The sequence below is a fragment of the Lucilia cuprina genome, chromosome 4 (genome assembly GCF_022045245.1).
Source record: "Lucilia cuprina isolate Lc7/37 chromosome 4, ASM2204524v1, whole genome shotgun sequence".
NCBI lineage: Eukaryota > Metazoa > Arthropoda > Insecta > Diptera > Calliphoridae > Lucilia > Lucilia cuprina.
The window spans coordinates 4,805,945-4,823,891 of NC_060952.1; the positions used below are offsets into that span (position 1 = coordinate 4,805,945).

The following is a 17,947-nucleotide window of genomic DNA, read 5'->3' on the forward strand; positions in this document are numbered from 1 at the left end:
ATTTTGTTTAACAGAAAGAATGAAGAATAATGTTTACTGGAGAATGCAATGTAATTAAAGTGATAAAGAACTTGTTGAAAAATCATCAAAAATATTAATATTTTGAATCGGATGTAAATTTTTTTGAATAGAAATTTTGAAAATTTCTAATAATTGATATCAGGAAACTAATTCTTAAATAATAAAAACAAGATTTGTTTATTGACAGTTTAACAACAAATGTAATTGTCAAATTTTAACAATATTTCCCCTTCCAAATTAATAAATTTTATTAAAAAACTTTAAACATGTTTCCCTATAACAATGAGACCATCATAATGCCTAGAAAATGTACCCTACAATTTCATAAAAAAATTAATCGAATTTCTTTTTTTTATTTTTAAATAGTTAACCATTTAAGTTAGTTTAATTTAGTTTAGCAACAAAACATGTTTTAAAACTTAATACTATACCATGCTAAACAGGTCTTGTCTTAAAAACTCAAGCATGGAATGGTATTTTTTTTTTAAAGCCAACTACCACTAACGAAAGCGTTTGCTTTATTGTATGCTAATTAGCATAAAAAAACAAACAATATTTATTATTGTTTAATAAACTTTGCTGCAGCTTGTTTTAATATTTCTTTAACTTTTTTTACATTTTATAAATAACTTGTAAATTTAAACTATTTTTTTATATATTTATGATGCCAATTTCTTTTATACACTATTATTTTTTATAAACAAATTATTTATGTAAATAGTTTAATATAGTTTTTTTAAGTTTCATTAAACTTTTTTTTAGTTTTTACCATTTTTTTATATTCATTTATTGTTATTATTGTGTTCTATTTTACATTTTAGTCGGAGTTTAAACAAATATTTAAGAGCTTATACTAAACGTTATGTAATCATTATATAATATAAAAAACATACAAAAAAAATATGTCTAGTGCTATAAAATGAAAACAAACATATATTTTTTTATACATTAAAGAAAAGTGAAACTAAACTTGTAGAGTTATTGCTTAAACTACATTATTTTAGTTTTTTAAGTTACTCATTGATATCATGCCGCATGATTGATATGCAAATTGTGATCATTACCTAAAAAAAAAACTGAAATTAAAAAAAAACAATGCTATTTATTTTTTTCTTTAAGACTTTCTTCATATTTTACCTGCACATTATTTTAGTTCACGCATTTTCCATTTGCATACCCCTCCTCTTCCCTCTCTTTCAACCATATTATTAAAAGTAGTTTGTATTAAATACAGAAATTATAATATTTTTTATATTTATATATAATTTTTTTGTTTGTTATATATTTTATATATATTAAGTCATATAACTAATCTATCATATACAAATATTTATTATTTTCAAACTGAAATTATAATTTCTGCTTTGAATTTAATTTGAAAAAAGTCTTCTTGAATTGTCTTAACGTTAAAGAACTATAATGTAAATTTAAGGACTTTAAATTTTGTTACTGTGAATGAAAATTTTTTTGAAATAAAACATTGTGTCCTTATGGAAAAATATATATAAATGTGTTTTTATAAAGTTTCTTTTTAATTTATGTTAATAATTCATTAATTCTAATTTAAGCTATTTATTCGTTTATGAAAGCTGTTTCAATCAAATATTCCTTATTTGATTTTTGAAAATTAAACCTGCAAAAGTTAACTAAAAAGAAAGTTTATTCAGTTATTATTCCATAATAGATTAATCTCCTTCCTTTAGATTACTTGGAGACTATAAAGAGAAACTCTCCTCACTATAAAATAACTCAAAAGTACATATACCGATTTAGGTTAGTTAACCTTGTAAAAATTATAAATATTTTTAAATATCTATACGAAATATGCAAATCGTCTATTGTTTATTTGTTCGTCTTGTTAAAATTGAATAAGTTCATCACACAAATAAAAATCTATACGAAATAAAACTAATATACTTAACAATAAATATACAACAAGAGAGATTTTCCCATTTGTTTACAGAAAACGTTGTATTTCATTGTGCTGTTCGAATTTTTTCAATTGATGCAAATTATCCCACCAGAGTTTTAAACGATTCTTTAGAATTAACTCAAACCATGGAGTCAAAGGTGCATCGAATGTTTTTATCTCATCATCAATATGCTGACGTTTTATATAACGTACTTCGCTGACTTCATTTAAATTTGGTTTTAAATCAACATCTTTTTGTAAGAAAAGAATATAATCAATCTCATGTTCACCCCAAGTACCGTCTCCTGTATTGGCATAATGTATCCTAGTTAAATAATGAAAATATTCTGGTCTTATTTGATTTGTGGGTATGCCCAGTTCATAGTTAAGGCGGCGTTGGGCAGCTTTGCGTATACCAAATGCATTGAGTTCCTCACGCTCGACCTCAATATCATGCAGGGGATGACTGCAGCAGGCATTTGTATATGTATCGGGGAATGTGATCTATACAAAAGAAGTGCTGTAAAGTTAATCACTTTAGTAAAAGAGTTAAAATGTTGCTTACCTTGTGTTCAGATCTTCTTTGGACTAACATTTCTCCTTTGGTATTGAATAGAAATACAGAAAAAGCTCGGTGTAATTTCACTTCTTTGGTCTCAGCATGTACACGATGACAATCTGCTTTTGTAGTAAAACCAATAGCTTTGTCATTTTCATCCACCAGTATACATTGTTCTTTTAGGGCTTGCTCCTGCAAGGCGTCATATTGTTTGTGAACACTTTCGGTTTTCTTGGCGGTTGCAGAGGCCACACATGTCCGTATTAGTGGTTTATTAATATGTTGACAGATGTTTTTGGTTAATGCTGTTATCATTTTGTTCCGTTTGTGTTTATCTCTTGGAAGTCAAAAAGAAATCTGGTCAAGAAAAAACACACTATTTTTGTTTGATATTTTGCTTTGCTCCAAAGTGATATTGACAAAGTGTCAGCATCTGGGAGAAATCAGCTTAATGTCAATTTTTTTTATATTGAGTTTGACAGTCAACTATTTCAAGTGTGTGTATAAAAAATGTATAAAAATTTATCAGCTGTGCATTCGCATTTTTCTGGTATAAAGTTGTATTTTTAATGTTAGTATTCGGTATCCAGTAACGATGAGCATAAATACCTAAATTATCAATACCGTCGTTTATAAATTATTCTTTTTTATGTATAAAAAAATGTATCGACAATTATTATTTGTTAAAATCTTATATTTTTTAAAAATATAAAAACATTCGAAAATTCCTCTTCACTCCAAATAAACACAATGATAAAATTTAAAACAATACTATTTTTCTCCATGTATTTTTATACTACTCACTTTAACAACATTGGTAAAAGTAATCATACTAAGTTTTTTAACAACTCTGTCTGAGTAGTAGAAAAAAATTATTTTTTATCAATTTTGCAGTGAGAGAGCAAGTGTAGTGTAATTTTTTCACAGTTCGAAAACAAAACAAATTTCCTGCTGAAAAATGGTAAAAATACGCCCTTTAAATATTATTTAATAGAATTTTATTAACATTATATGAATTCCACAACAGATACGCTTCATTTTAATACAAAATCGTGCAGGCAAGACCCGTTTGGCCAAATGGTATATGAATTTTGATGACGATGAAAAACAGAAATTAATCGAAGAGGTGCATGCAGTGGTGACTGTGAGGGATGCCAAACATACCAACTTTGTAGAGGTAGTTTAATATAACTTAATCATAACATCGTGAACTTTATTAAAAGAATTTTATATTATTTTCAGTTCCGTAACTTTAAGATTGTTTATCGTCGTTATGCGGGCCTCTACTTTTGCATATGTGTGGATGTTAATGATAATAATCTCTGTTACTTGGAGGCCATACACAATTTCGTAGAAGTACTAAATGAGTATTTCCACAATGTATGCGAATTGGATTTGGTATTCAACTTCTATAAAGTGTACACCGTGGTCGATGAAATGTTTCTCGCCGGCGAGATACGTGAGACCTCTCAAACCAAAGTTTTAAAACAACTACTGACCCTAAATTCCCTGGAGTAAAAAGGTTATTAAGTGTATGTGACTTAGTGGTCCATCATTCCATTGTGTGTATATGAACGTGTCATATTATACCCTCTTGTTTACACTATTTTTCTTAAATTACATATACTCTTTAAAATAGGCCTCTATATAACGAATCTTGATTTCATTTGCTTGTTTCACTTTTATGTAAATCTCCTAAAAGCAATTTTTTACCAAATCCGTATTACAATAACTCTGCCGTTTTGTGTGCAGGATGATGTTAACGAAAGAATATAAAATAATGAAGCGAAAAAGATGAATTCTCCAAAAACAAACATAAAATAAAAATATCGTTCAAATATTTAAATATTAATATTGTTAACTTAATCAAATTAATGTATTATGTATAAAAATTATAATCCTGTATAATGATTTAAATAAATTTTAGGAAATAATCCTTGTTTATTGTGTGGAATGTTATAAATATTATAAACTTTTTAAAAACCCTGTTTACACCTTAAGGTTTGCCATATTTTCGACAGAAAAACTTGATAGACTACAAAATTATTGATTTATCATCGCAATAATACATACGTAGTAAAAATAATAGCAGTTTGTAGAGAATATAAAATTTATATTCTCTTATAACGGAAAATTAAAGACGGTTTTAAATGGAAAAAATAACTCATACAATAATAAAACACAATTTACTAAAGTTTAGTTAATCAATTCCATTTAGTTAAATTTTTAATCATTTTGAAATAGGCTTGAAGTTATTAAATTTACTAATTTTTATTATCATTCTCGATGCATTAAATCAAAATCTTAAATCTTGACTTTATGCTGCATTTAATTAATTTCCAATAAAAATCCATTAAACATATATTGAAATGCTTTGAATTTGAAAACAAGTTATGTGAAAATATTGCTTGTAAATAAGGGGGTAAATATATTAAATCACCACTAACTTAGATCCCTACAAGAACAGTGACAGTCATTTAACCGGTCATTTGACTGGCAAATCGATCAAAGTTTCCATCAAAAGTTTCTATCTGTTTCTTAAGGGCAATATGTAAAAAGTGATGGAAACTTTTGTGTACATGTGATTTTGCATCACCCTCGCACTTATGAATTCTATCGACTTTAAAACATATATTTGAGCTGCTCACTCTTTTGCTTTTTACCAATCAAGGATGATGGAAATGTTAGTCACGATTGACTAATCATTCTTTATGGATATATCCATCACAGTTGACCGATCACACTTGATGAATTTATCCGTCAAATCTGACGGCTATGCCAATTTATAATAAAACACAATTTATTAACATTTTAAGACATATATTTTTAATTTTATTAATATACATAAATTAACTATCATTTCACCATTTTACATACCTCACAGAATGTAAAATCCTCCTATGCTCCTTTTAATTTGTGGAAATAAATTGTCTGTAAAGAAATGCATATAAATATTGAAATATAAAAATTAAAAGTAAATATGTATTCATATTACCACAAATAGATTAAACTCCGAAGTGTATATTCTCAGCTCCACTTCCTGCACCGTTTTTAAATTATAATAAATCTCTTTATTTTTAATATTGTTAGTCTCAATTTTTTTAATTTTTTGCTCCTTGATCTTTGGCTTTCACTGAAATAATTAATTTATGCGACGGAAAACACAGTAACAGTCAAATGTAGTTGTTTCACTCTTTCATATGCAAATGAAACCCTTTATCACACATTGAGTACATCAACAGTCATTTTACCGGTCATTTGACCGTCATTATTGATGGAATTATCCATTAACTATTTTTTTTTGCAATTTTTAAAGAAAAATGTTGCTAGTGTGTTAGTAAAATCATTTTGTATGTGTTAGTTTCGGTCATACATTTCTTGTAGGGATATAAGTATATGTCCATACGTCAAATGAAAGCTTGACATAAATGTATTTTTTGTAAACAATTAAAGAAAAACGTTGCCACACATGTAGTAGGGGAAATCATATTTAGGAAATTAGAAATAAAAAATGTGTATAACTTTTAAATTAATAATTTAAAATTATGTACATTAACGATATTTTTATAAAAACGGTCCAGCTCATAAACGGACCACACTAAACCCAACAAGTTCTTGTTGAATTTTATCTGTATACCATGATTTATTGGCATTAAGCCCCAAAATATCAGCAGAACACATCACTCATAAGAAACTTCTGCAATTGGACACAAGATAAAGTAATGAAATTATGTTTTTAGGGAGAATGGCCCGCACTACTTACACTTACGGACCGGCGAGATCCGTCCGCAACTTTTTTATTATTTTCTTTGCTAATAGAATTTTATGTTGACTAATATTTAAATTTAGTTTGAAAAATATTTTCCATTTTATATTTTTAAATTGAAAAAATAAAAAGTAAACAAAAACAACTCGGATTTATAAAGTAAATACGGTAGCATATAAAATAATAAATCGCTTAAACGTCAGAAGTTTAATATGGCTACGAAAAGAGAGAACGGTTATACCTTTATTTTTTCTACTATGCATAAAATTTTTAATGCCATTTGAATGCATTCGAATAATTATTTTGAGGAGTATTAAGTTGTTCCAATTATATTTATTAATTCTGATTAATCAATTTTTATGTTTATAAAATTAAAATGTTTATTTAAATTTATTTTTAACATTCACCATTAAAATCCTGCTATTATTTTGCTCTTATTCATATCAAATAAAGTTATCGATTTGTTCTCCCTGACTACCGATTACTCTTACTCAACTGACTACTTTTTACTTAAACACCACTATTGACGGTGATGTGTAAGTCGTCGCCATCTTTTGTTGGAAAAAATTTGCTTTCGACAAAAAGTTAAAACTTTTTTTGATAATTACGTTTTAAATAAACTAGTAAAAAACAATAAAAATAATATTTTAATATTCAAAACGATTGTTTAATGTAAAAGCCTTTACAAATTCCTATAAATTTCCAAACGCAATATTAAATCAAATATATTATTGTCCACGTCAAACGGGTGACAAAATAAAAAGAAGAAAGAAAGGGAAAAAATAGTGATTTGCAAGACTTGCAAAGAGAAGAAAAAAAATACGTAGAAAAATATTTTGTGCGAGAACTTTCAGATAAAAAAAAGTTAAAATTGTTTAGCAAAAAGTTAATATTCAATAAAAAAATAAAAACAATTAATTAAGCCAACTCTAAGGAAAGGAAAAAACCAACAAACACAACAACAAAATGTCAGCTATAAATCCAGAATAGTAAGTTGAAACATAAAGAAAAAATAGAAACGAAAATTTTCATTGTTTTAGTCGGGTCAAAAAGCAGAAATGAAAAAAATAGGTATTTTGCGACGTCATTTTTTGTGATATTCAAAGTGTTATTGTTGTTTTTGTTATATGCTGATTAAGTGTATGAATAACGAACAGCGACGGCCCACTCCCTTTTTTAGTATGTGTAATGGAACAAAAACGACCCCTACAAATATTTAGATAACTACACCAACTACAACAGTAACAGCAACAACATTAAAGGTTACCAATAATTTAACAAAGGGATGGATGGATTGTAGTAATTTTAAATGCATTCAATAATAAACACCATTGCTTCCTTCCTTCTTTCTTTTTTACACTTTCCTTTCCACCCTCTACTTTGTGTTCTTTGAGTAATTTTGCGGTTAGTGAATGTGTAATACACATATTTTTTTATTTCGATTATGATAAAATGTTAATCTTTTCTTCGTTTTTTATTAAATTTTATCTTACACAAAAGTAAACCTTTGTTCCCAATTATTTTTTTAATTTAATTTCTATAATATTACATTAAAAAACAGGTTAGATTGTTTCTATTTGCTAAATAACAATGTACAAAGAAAAAATTGTTTTATTAAGGGGCGGATGAGTCACGGGCTTACGTCTGTTATATGCTACATCACTATAATGGAGAAGTTATAATACATTTGTGCTGATGTTTGTAACGCATAAAAATATGGTCCCAAAATCAGACCTAACCACATCAGAATAAGTTCATAAATGGATTTACGTATGTTGATTCGTTCGTTCTTTTTATTTACGTTTTGAAATCAATCTAATATTGCAATATTGAATATAATTTAGTTACCATCTGATACTGTTGGAAATCGGTTTATTATTTCACCTATTACACAAATTAAAGAATATATGGTATCTATAAATGCAAAACTCTTCTTTAAGTCCCATTTTGGAAAAATTAGTTTATACGGTTGTAAGGTAACATATAGCCGTTCTTATTGAACTTTTTGTCTTGCCAGCTTTGAGTTTTGTTTGTTTTCTCTGTTCGCCTGGTAGGTATACGGTGTATAATTTTATTTATTCATTGTAGTCTTTTTACTCCTCTGCTGCTGCTGCATAGCTAAACGAACAACAAAAACACTGCTGCTTGGCCTCTCGTTTTGACTTTGATACGTAATCACTTTGTGTTGCTGTATTTTCTATGTTTATTTTTTGTTTTTATTTTACTGTCTTGTAATGCATTTTTCTATTTGTAAACTTGAGTTTGTATTACAAATGTCTGTTTTTTCTTTAAAGTTAGATATAAATTTTAATGATCATGTTAATGATCAGTGGTATTATGTATTTTATCTTTTCTTTGTTAATATAAAAATATATCTTTGGCTGTTCGAATTTTCATGCTCAAAAAATTGCATGTACATTTTCAAGGACTTATGTTACCAAGGACAAACAATAGTTTTTGTTTATTACAACTACACAAAACCGAAGGTTTATTAATTTATTTTCTTTTTCACTGCAAGTTTTTGTAGTTAAAATTGTAAAGTTTTTAGTAGGTTCGATTAATGTGAATTTGCGCGAAACAACATTCTTTTAAAAGGGGTTTGTTATGTCCTTTTTTTCAAGTCAAACAATTTGTAATTTTGAATAACCATGCTAGGAGGTAACAAAACTTCGTTTTATCCTAAACGCGAAAATATAGGTGAAGTCTTTGGATGTTTTATTCTTTCAGTCTTTTAGGTTGTCATGACAAGATTAAAACACTCGTCTTTCAAATATGGTTGAAAGAACCAATTATGTGACTGAAAGCTTTCGATGAATGTTCAATAACAAATTTAATGAAAATAAGCCTATGTATTACTGGATTTTTTTGCATTTAAAAATTACTAAACTTTTGGGTGAACAACTTTACAAGTTAAAGCGAAAATTTTGCTTTGGATAGGTCGTTAAACTAAAACGAAGAGGTGATAACTTTGAACAAATATAGGATTTAGCTTTTTGGTATTAATAGTATATTCATTACGGTAAAAGAGAGGCCATATCATTATTATATATATGTATAATTCCTTACTTCGTAAAGATCTTGTTTAACTTCTTCATGTATATTTGAATGGAATTGAACTCTTTTTTGCTTCCATATGGGCCAAACTGCTTAATTTTTATTTTTCACATGTTGCTGAATGTAAAAAAGTGACATATTTTTGCAGATCTTTTCAAAACTATGTCATGTTTATAAGTCTGCAGCAAATATTTTTTGTTCTAAACAATATATGGTATATACATATGATTAAACGAAAAAAGCTTTTCTTAGCGGACTCAAGTATTCTATGAATAATTTTCTTTTTGAATTTTTCATAATACATATTTTAAAATATTTTTATTCTTAGCGATGTTATATGTATATTAAAGAGAATGTTTGATCTGTGGCACAAAAAAGGAAAAACGTATTTCAAACAATAAAATGTAAAACAAAGAAATAAGTTAATATATTCTACTGATAATTTTTGAACTGTTACTATTTCGATTTGAGAAAAAAAACATTTGTAGATTTATTATAAAAGTCTGCACAAGACAACAATAATGCGAAAATTTGTTAAAAAAATATTGTGCGCCATCATAAGCACACGAAATTTTTTTTAGAAATTGTCGCATTATTGTTGTCTTGTGCAGGCCTTTAATATAATTATGAGTATAATTAAAAGTATGCAAAAAAATGTTTGTGATAAGAAATAATACGAATTTAACATTAAAAAAAACTAAACATAAAATATTAGTACATATTGTAAATAAATAGTAAAGAAACAAACACCATTAATATTACTCATACATTTATAAATATATATTTTACTATTTTAAGTTTAAAATTTAATAATATTGCAACTTTGTAGTTTAGTAAATGTATTCATCGTCATCTTTTTTATGGCTAATGTTTAATTTAAGGCTAAATTAATTCTCTTTCAAATTTAACAATTATTCCTAACTCTCGCAGACTTTTGTAACAATAGTATGTTTAGATTATTACGTAAATTTCTCCATTTTCTCTTATCTAATATGTTCACATTTATATGTATAGTTTTTTATTCAATTTTTCAACTTTAATCTTTATAACTATGCTAAGTTTAATTTTAGAACTTGATGTCGATTTTTTAGTACAAAAATCATTAGGTTTTGTTTTTGCTTTTGAATGCATTCAATACTATGTTACAAATTGATTGATATACATACTTTTTTTTATATAAAATAATTGTTAACTAGCAAATTTGTTGTGTGAACGTGTTGGAATTTTTAATAGACTATTACGATGACATTTACTATTTATCAAATCATATGAGTTTCAATTTATTGTTTATATCATCAAATGCGAAAAAGGGTATAAACAAAAATATTATATTGCGCTTTAAAAAAAGTTTAAAATTTTCTCATATACAATATTAAGCATATAATATTTCTTGTTAAGAATAAAATGAATAATTTGCAGTTTATGAAGTATTTATGATTAATATTTCGTTTTCTTTAAAAAAGTTTGTGGCTTTCGGTATGTTTCGATTCCCTCAGACATTGGCTAAGTAGCGTACAACAGGCCCAAAGGAGACTTACATGTATTTCTTTGCATATAATGTTTAAACATCTTCATTTTAAAATAACTAACCAACTTAAGATTATATTCCAAATGTTTCTGGTGCTCGACCTATCTGTCGTTTTATAAAAAATTTTAAATTTTGTTTAAGTTTTGCTATTATAATTCTACACAATAATATAAATTATAGATAAAGGTGGTCTGCAAAAAGTTTATTTTGTATGCAAAAGACATGCACATAATCCTTTGTGACAAATTAATTATCTTTTTGAGATTACGTCTATCGATAAAGAGCAAAATGTCTAATATATTTCACTTTAATTTTGCTAGTATTTAAACATTTTGCAGGCGTTAATTAGTTCCTTTTTGTTTTCAAACATTTCTTCTGTACTTCGTTTTCGCTCTTTTTTTAAAACAAAAATTTGCTTTTTACTATTTTCATATTAAATTTTATTTAAAATTAAACTTTCATAAAATTACTTATGTTTCAAGATCTTAATGATTTGCCAATGTTAAACAGTATGCATTTCCTGCTAATTTGCTGTTGTTAGTGTTTCCTTTTTAAATACATCAACTTTTTCTTTCTTATCGCTAATATGGTTTAATGGCAGTTGACTCAGTAAAAAAACTAAACATAATAAATCCATTAATGACAAACAAATTTCTATTTAAAAATTTAATTACAGAAATTTTCTTGCAAAAAAAAAAAATATAACAATTATTTTTTTCTCTTTATAATTACAGTGATTATCTTTTCAAATTACTTTTGATTGGCGATTCTGGTGTAGGAAAATCTTGTCTATTATTGAGATTTGCTGACGACACATATACAGAAAGTTATATCAGCACAATTGGTGTGGATTTTGTAAGTTTTTAATTTAAAACATTTTTAAAAGAAACACATCTTCTAATTCAATTCATTCTTTAATTACAGAAAATTAGAACCATAGAATTGGATGGCAAAACCATAAAATTGCAAATTGTAAGTTTGATTTTTTTTGTTAAAATATTTTATGTTTTTATTTATATGTTATTATACTTTTTTTTATTTAGTGGGATACTGCTGGTCAAGAGCGTTTCCGTACCATTACATCTTCTTATTATAGAGGTGCTCATGGTATTATTGTTGTTTACGATTGTACGGATCAGGAATCCTTTAACAATGTTAAACAATGGTTGGAAGAAATTGAACGATATGCCTGTGAAAATGTCAATAAGTTGTTGGTGGGCAACAAAAGTGATTTAACCACCAAGAAAGTGGTTGATCATACTACAGCTGCGGTGAGTTTTGTTTATTAATAATTTTATTTTATAATTTTAAAGTTTTGTTGATTCCCCCTAAATATAAAGTTTAGACTAGTCAATAGACTCGTTAAGAAAATAATAAAGTCCATAGGATAGTAATATGATTAGTCTACAGACTATTTTATAAACATTCAATATAATTCTTCATAATTTCTTTTCATAGTTAATAATTTCTTTTATAGATAAAGCAATTGACTACACCATAAATTAGCCTTCAGTCTTGTCAGTAGACCAGCGGGTTTTTCAGAAAAAGATAATCTACATTCTTTGTTTAAACCTTGTTTAATATATTTTTTGTGGTTTTCAGAGAATAGTAACGTTACTTAGGCGAGTTTTTCTGATAAAGATAATCTTCATTCTTTGGTTAAACCTGGTTTTATATGTTTCGAGATTATCAGTAAAGTTACTTAGGGCGGGTTTCTTACTCCTCAGTTAAACTAGGCTTAACTTGCTGTTAAATTAAACTCGGAACAAATTTAGGCGGACTTTAACCGATAATTGTGTTTTTCAGTTTAAGATTTAAGCTCAGTTAACTTTGTTAGTAATGCCAAGTTTTCACTCAAAAACATAAACAATGAACAGCTGTTTTTCGCAAACAATACTTTTGTAAAATGAAAAAAATTTGGAAAAATGTTAAATAAACATTTAAAACAATAATAAATAAAACAAAACAATTCAGAAAAATGCAATTAACTTAAAATATTAAGTTTTTGTTCTTCCGAAATCATTGTTTTATTGTTTTTGTTAATTGTGTTTTCTCACTTATAACTTGAGTTTAATTGGCCAATTACACTCAGTTAAACTAAGATAATAAGTAACTTTACTGATAACTGAAAAACACGAAACATATATTAATCCGGGTTTAACCAAAGAATGAAGATTATCTTTATCAGAAAAACTCGCCCTTATTATCTTAGTTTAACTGAGTGTAATTGGCCAATTAAACTCAAGTTATAAGTGAGAAAACATAATTAACAAAAACAACAATAAAACAATGATTTCGGAAGAACAAAAACTTAATAATTTAAGTAAATTGCAAGTTTCTGATTTGTTTTGTTTTATTTAATATTGTTTAAATGTTTATTTAACATTTTTCCAAAATTTTTACATTTTACAAAAGTGTTGTTTGCAAAAACCAGCTGTTCATTGATTATGTTTTTGAGTGAAAAGTTGGCAATACTAACAAAGTTAACTGAACTTAAATCTAAAACTGAAAAACACAATCATCGGTTAAAGTCCGCCTAAATTTATTCCGAGTTTAATCTAACAGCAAGTTAAGCCTAGTTTAACTGAGTAGTAATAAACCCGCTCTAAATACCCTATTTCTTAGAATAGAAACAAGACTAGACAAAAAATGGTTAATAGACTAATGTAGAGATTAGTTAATAGATTGGATACTATAGTAGTCCACAGTCATGTCAATAACTTTACAAGTTAAAGCGAAAATTATGCTTTGGATAGGTCGTTCAACTAAAACGAAGATGTAACTTCGGTCATGTCTTGTCAATAGATTATTACATAGGCTAGTCCATAAAGTAGTCTGTGACAAATATAATTCAGTACTTTCAAGACTTTATAGAAGTGTTCTTTAATGGAGAAAGTTTGTTCAACATATTACAAAGATTCATTTAAATCCTTTGCATTATCAGAAAAAAATTAAAAAAACCATTTGATCTTATTATTTATTTATTTTACAGGAATATGCAAATCAATTGGGCATTCCATTCCTTGAAACTTCAGCCAAAAGCGCCACCAATGTGGAGCAGGCCTTCATGACAATGGCGGCTGAGATTAAGAATCGTGTTGGGCCACCATCGAGCGCTACTGAAAATGCCAGCAAAGTTAAAATCGATCCAGGGCGTCCAGTCGAAAACACCAAATCTGGTTGCTGCTGAATAATTACTCCCCAACTTATTGTGAATCATTATTTTATTATAATATAAACAAAAGCAAAAAAACAGAAACAACCCATAAAAAACAACAACAGTACATTTAATTAATAAATCTAAACTTAAAACAAACAACAACAAAAGTAAAAAACAAAACGAATGATGATACAAAATAATATATTGATATATAAACGTAAAAAATCAACTTAAGTAAATTTTTAACAAAAAAAAAAAAAAAAACATAAATTTTATTTTGAATGTTGAACTTTTCACATAGACGTTGAAGAAGAAAACATTCAGATATAGAACTTATGATGATAAAGATGCGATAATGACGATTGGTTAATACATTTGATTTCATTAATATAATGTTTAAACAATCGCTCCTATTTGTGGACACAACATATATAAGTATATATTTAAACAAAAACAAAAAAACAAATAACATCAACAAATCGAAATAAAAGAAGAATATTTTTTTTTATTTTTTAAAGTGTGTAGTAGCTAAATAAAAATGTTTAACAAACAAAAAAGAGAAAAATATAAACAAAAAATAACCATAAAACACACCAATCAATAATATGAACAACAACAGACAGGTTACAATTTTAAAGAAAAGAAAATGTGAAAATTTAGTTGTAAGTTTCTGCTTTTTCTCTCGGCTTCATATACATACTTTCAAAAATCTTTTTCAATTTTTGGCCTTTGATTTCGAAAACTATATTTATTACTGGCAACAATAGCAGCATATTTTTATACTTTTCCTTCTTCTAACTTACACTCACTTTTAGTAGTTGGTTGATGAAATAAAACTACACAAGAAAACATACAACGTATTAAAAGTTTTCATTATCATTTTATTTAAATTTCTATTCTATTTATTTTATCTAGAAGAAAAAAGAACCTGTTCTGTTAAATTTCATTTAATCTCTTGTGTTTTTTTAATTTATTTGTTCTATTTAATATATATTTTGTGATGTGTAACGAGTATTTAAATTTAATTCGTATTAGTTTTAATTAGATTTTGTTTATTTCTGTTCTTTCATTAATTCCAGTTGCTTTTTTTCAGTTTTAAAGCACGTTTTTACTCGTAATTAAATTAAAATTACTACAGTTTACTAAATAGAAAAAAATAAAGCAAATAAACCAATAAAAACAACAGAAATTATATATATAATTAAAAACAATAAAAATAAAGAAAATAAAACATAAATATATTAGGAACATCAATATAGTTTGCAAAAAAAAAAAAAAATTAAAAATTATACATAAATAATTAATCTAAATCTAAAAAAAATATAGTTCATAAAATTGATTACATTAATATATAAATTATAAAAAAACAAACTAAATTTCTTTTGCAAGTTTTATTATTATTTCGTTTCTATATTCTTTGTGTTTTTTAAACGAATATAATTTTTTATAATTTTATATATTTAATAAGGGTTTAAATAAAAATATATAAAATATTTAAATAAAACTAAATTTGTATTAAATATTTTTCTTATTATTACTAAAAAATTTAAATTTTAAATATTTTGCCACGCAAATTAAATATATTGGCAGCTTGCCTTTTATTTATATATTTGCGTTGCCAATGATTATTAAGCTAAAATTTGCAATATGGCAACTTTTGGCAAAAAATGCAACTCTTCACAACTTGTTTGTTGTCATTTATTTACCGTTGAAAAAACTTGTGATAAGTCGTGTTTTTGTGGTGACGTGTTTTAAAGTTAAATTTAAATCAACATTTGTATGCCGATTACAAACATAAATAACTATGGAATTAGTAAAAGCTATTCGTTCGTGTTTTTCTTGTAAGGCTAGAAAATTTTTGTTCATCAATTAATTTGTTTGTTTGTTCATTAAGTTACTTAGTTTCCGAAACTAAGATTTATTTGGCCAGTAATTAAAATTATACAACGCCATCACCAATTCTAGCTAGAAAAAACTAGCTCATATGTTCCAATCAAAAACTTAGGTTAAGTTAACACGATTGCATATGGCCAATTATGCACATCAAGAAAAACTGTAACTCGGTACAGTTATCTGACGTCACACATTGGCCAATGCTGTTTGAAACGTAAAATTCTCGAAGGCAGAGCAAAAAGGACGGCCTGATTACCCTTAAGCGATAATGGCAACGACGCACGACGGTCTTCCTCCACCCAGAACTGAATTACGAATCATCCATTAATTTGTGTAAGTTATTTTGTATTTTTTTGGTACAATTACATCTTTAAAAGTACACTGCAAATTTATTTCTGTTTTCTAGTCTGGCTCTTTGCCTAGTCTTTAGACTAGTATTACCTGCCTACTCAGTAGATTGCCAATTTATCGACTTATATGTAGTACATAGTCTAGACACTGTAGAGTATTATGTTGCTTAGTCTATTAATTAGCATAGCATACTGTACTTTTTAATATAATCTATTGTTTGGTCTAGCCCATTAATTTGTTTATGGTTTAATCTTTTGAACATTCAACTAGTATATTGGCTAATAATCTTTTTTTGTAACCTAGTAAATTAAATAATTTATGTGTACTAAATACTAATATTATAAAGGTCGACTAATTTACGGTCTAGAGAAGTCGGCTTTAGTGTCATATTAATAATATTCACCTCTATTCTGTATGTCGATTTGAAGCTCCGTCACTAAAATAACAACTTACAAAAACTTAGGTACTTAATGTAGAATACATACAATCGTAATGCATTAACATGAAATGGAATTCCTTCTTCTTTTTCTTACGATTCCGTTTTTTGTTAGAATACTTGTTTTTGATCGTAAACGCGTAAATGTAATCGAAATGCAGAATAGAGGTGAATACCTAATGTAATGTTAAGAAAGTACTGAACTAATTTAAATATTCTTAATATTTTTTCATTAATCATATTCCTGTCTTTTCTGTAAATCGAATCCGAGTTAATTTCTCGATTAAAAATGAAGACCAAATTCGGATTTAGAAGCTTATCGATTTTGAAACCGAATTGATTTACGGATCAGACATGATTATATTTTATACATTCATAAATCTCAATATAAAAAAATTGTATTTTTGCAGAAAATTTTACAAATAAGAGAGCAATATTAAGAGTTCCCATAACAGGTGGTCATTGTATGAATATATTCGTTCAAATGTAAGAAATTGAAAATTGGAGCAATAAAAATCCTTATCCGTATGTATGTGAATTACGTTGTATTTGATCTATTATTAGAGTATAACATTAGAGTAATGCTTTAAACAAATTATAATGTTAATAAAATAAATAATTATATATTAAATAAAAATATTGTGTTATTAAATCAATTAATCGCAGTTAAAATGCCTTGCAAATAATTTCTCTAAAATATAAAACTTGGCAGCACTGTTTCATTGTAAAATTAGCGCCACCTATTGTTTGACATGATTGTATTTACAAAATGCAAAAATTCAGTTGCTCAGTCTGGCAACATTTTGCTGAAATTTTGAAGCCGTTGCCAGTGCTACCATACTTTTTAAAATTAACATATAAGATGGCAACACTGGCAACGGCATGTGAAATTAAGCCAATTGTTGCCAGACTGAGGAAACTGATTTTTTGCTTTTGGAAAATGAATCATATAAAACAATAGATGGCGCTAATTTTATCATGAAACAGTGCTGCCAAGTTTTCATTGTTTTGAATAGAATTTAACGGGTTCATTGATATTTCCGTCATAAAAAAAACACTTTTAATAATATTCACAATATTCTTTAATTATTAACATTTATTTAATACTTTTTTTTACAATTTTCTTTGTTTTAAACAATGTTATTACTATAATTATAAATTGAGCTTAATTTAATGAATATTTTTTTTTTGTAAAATTTACAAAACTTAATACATTTTCAGTTCTTCTACTTGTTTTTATTTTTTACTGACGTTTTTAAATGTCGGT

General features: G+C 26.5%; 3 protein-coding genes and 1 long non-coding RNA gene across 4 annotated transcripts; 2 read left to right on the forward strand and 2 right to left on the reverse strand.

Moving 5' to 3' along the window:
• Nucleotides 1-783: 783 nt before the first annotated feature.
• Nucleotides 784-2,973, reverse strand: LOC111683254 (isopentenyl-diphosphate Delta-isomerase 1). The gene is made up of 2 exons (XM_023445308.2): nt 2,499-2,973; nt 784-2,437 (listed from the first exon to the last, which is right to left on the reverse strand). The coding sequence occupies exons 1-2, from the start codon at nt 2,805-2,807 to the stop codon at nt 1,979-1,981; spliced, it is 768 nt and encodes a 255-aa protein (XP_023301076.2). The 5' UTR covers nt 2,808-2,973; the 3' UTR covers nt 784-1,978.
• Nucleotides 2,974-3,297: 324 nt separating this feature from the next.
• LOC111683255 (AP-2 complex subunit sigma) lies at nt 3,298-4,455 on the forward strand. The gene is made up of 3 exons (XM_023445309.2): nt 3,298-3,453; nt 3,520-3,669; nt 3,735-4,455. Exons 1-3 carry the CDS (start codon nt 3,451-3,453, stop codon nt 4,008-4,010), a joined length of 429 nt encoding a protein of 142 aa, XP_023301077.1. The 5' UTR covers nt 3,298-3,450; the 3' UTR covers nt 4,011-4,455.
• An 840-nt stretch (nt 4,456-5,295) lies between these two features.
• LOC124419357 lies at nt 5,296-6,385 on the reverse strand. The gene is made up of 2 exons (XR_006940510.1): nt 5,488-6,385; nt 5,296-5,423 (listed from the first exon to the last, which is right to left on the reverse strand). It is a non-coding gene; the product is annotated as an uncharacterized LOC124419357 (long non-coding RNA).
• Nucleotides 6,386-6,774: 389 nt separating this feature from the next.
• LOC111683257 (ras-related protein Rab-1A) lies at nt 6,775-14,890 on the forward strand. The gene is made up of 5 exons (XM_023445310.2): nt 6,775-7,247; nt 11,575-11,695; nt 11,765-11,812; nt 11,884-12,111; nt 13,833-14,890. The coding sequence occupies exons 1-5, from the start codon at nt 7,225-7,227 to the stop codon at nt 14,028-14,030; spliced, it is 618 nt and encodes a 205-aa protein (XP_023301078.1). The 5' UTR covers nt 6,775-7,224; the 3' UTR covers nt 14,031-14,890.
• The last annotated feature ends 3,057 nt before the right edge of the window (nt 14,891-17,947 follow it).

Excerpts from the sequence above, each read along its gene's own strand:
- LOC111683254 (XM_023445308.2), bottom strand. The coding sequence starts at position 2,807 with ATGATAACAGCATTAACCAAAAACATCTGTCAACATATTAATAAACCA. Across the intron at positions 2,438-2,498 it reads AAAGAAGATCTGAACACAAG|ATCACATTCCCCGATACATA; the intron begins GTAAGCAACATT and ends TCTTTTGTATAG.
- LOC111683255 (XM_023445309.2), top strand. Across the intron at positions 3,670-3,734 it reads AACATACCAACTTTGTAGAG|TTCCGTAACTTTAAGATTGT; the intron begins GTAGTTTAATAT and ends TATTATTTTCAG.
- LOC111683257 (XM_023445310.2), top strand. The coding sequence starts at position 7,225 with ATGTCAGCTATAAATCCAGAATA. Across the intron at positions 11,696-11,764 it reads GCACAATTGGTGTGGATTTT|AAAATTAGAACCATAGAATT; the intron begins GTAAGTTTTTAA and ends CTTTAATTACAG. Across the intron at positions 12,112-13,832 it reads TTGATCATACTACAGCTGCG|GAATATGCAAATCAATTGGG; the intron begins GTGAGTTTTGTT and ends TTTATTTTACAG.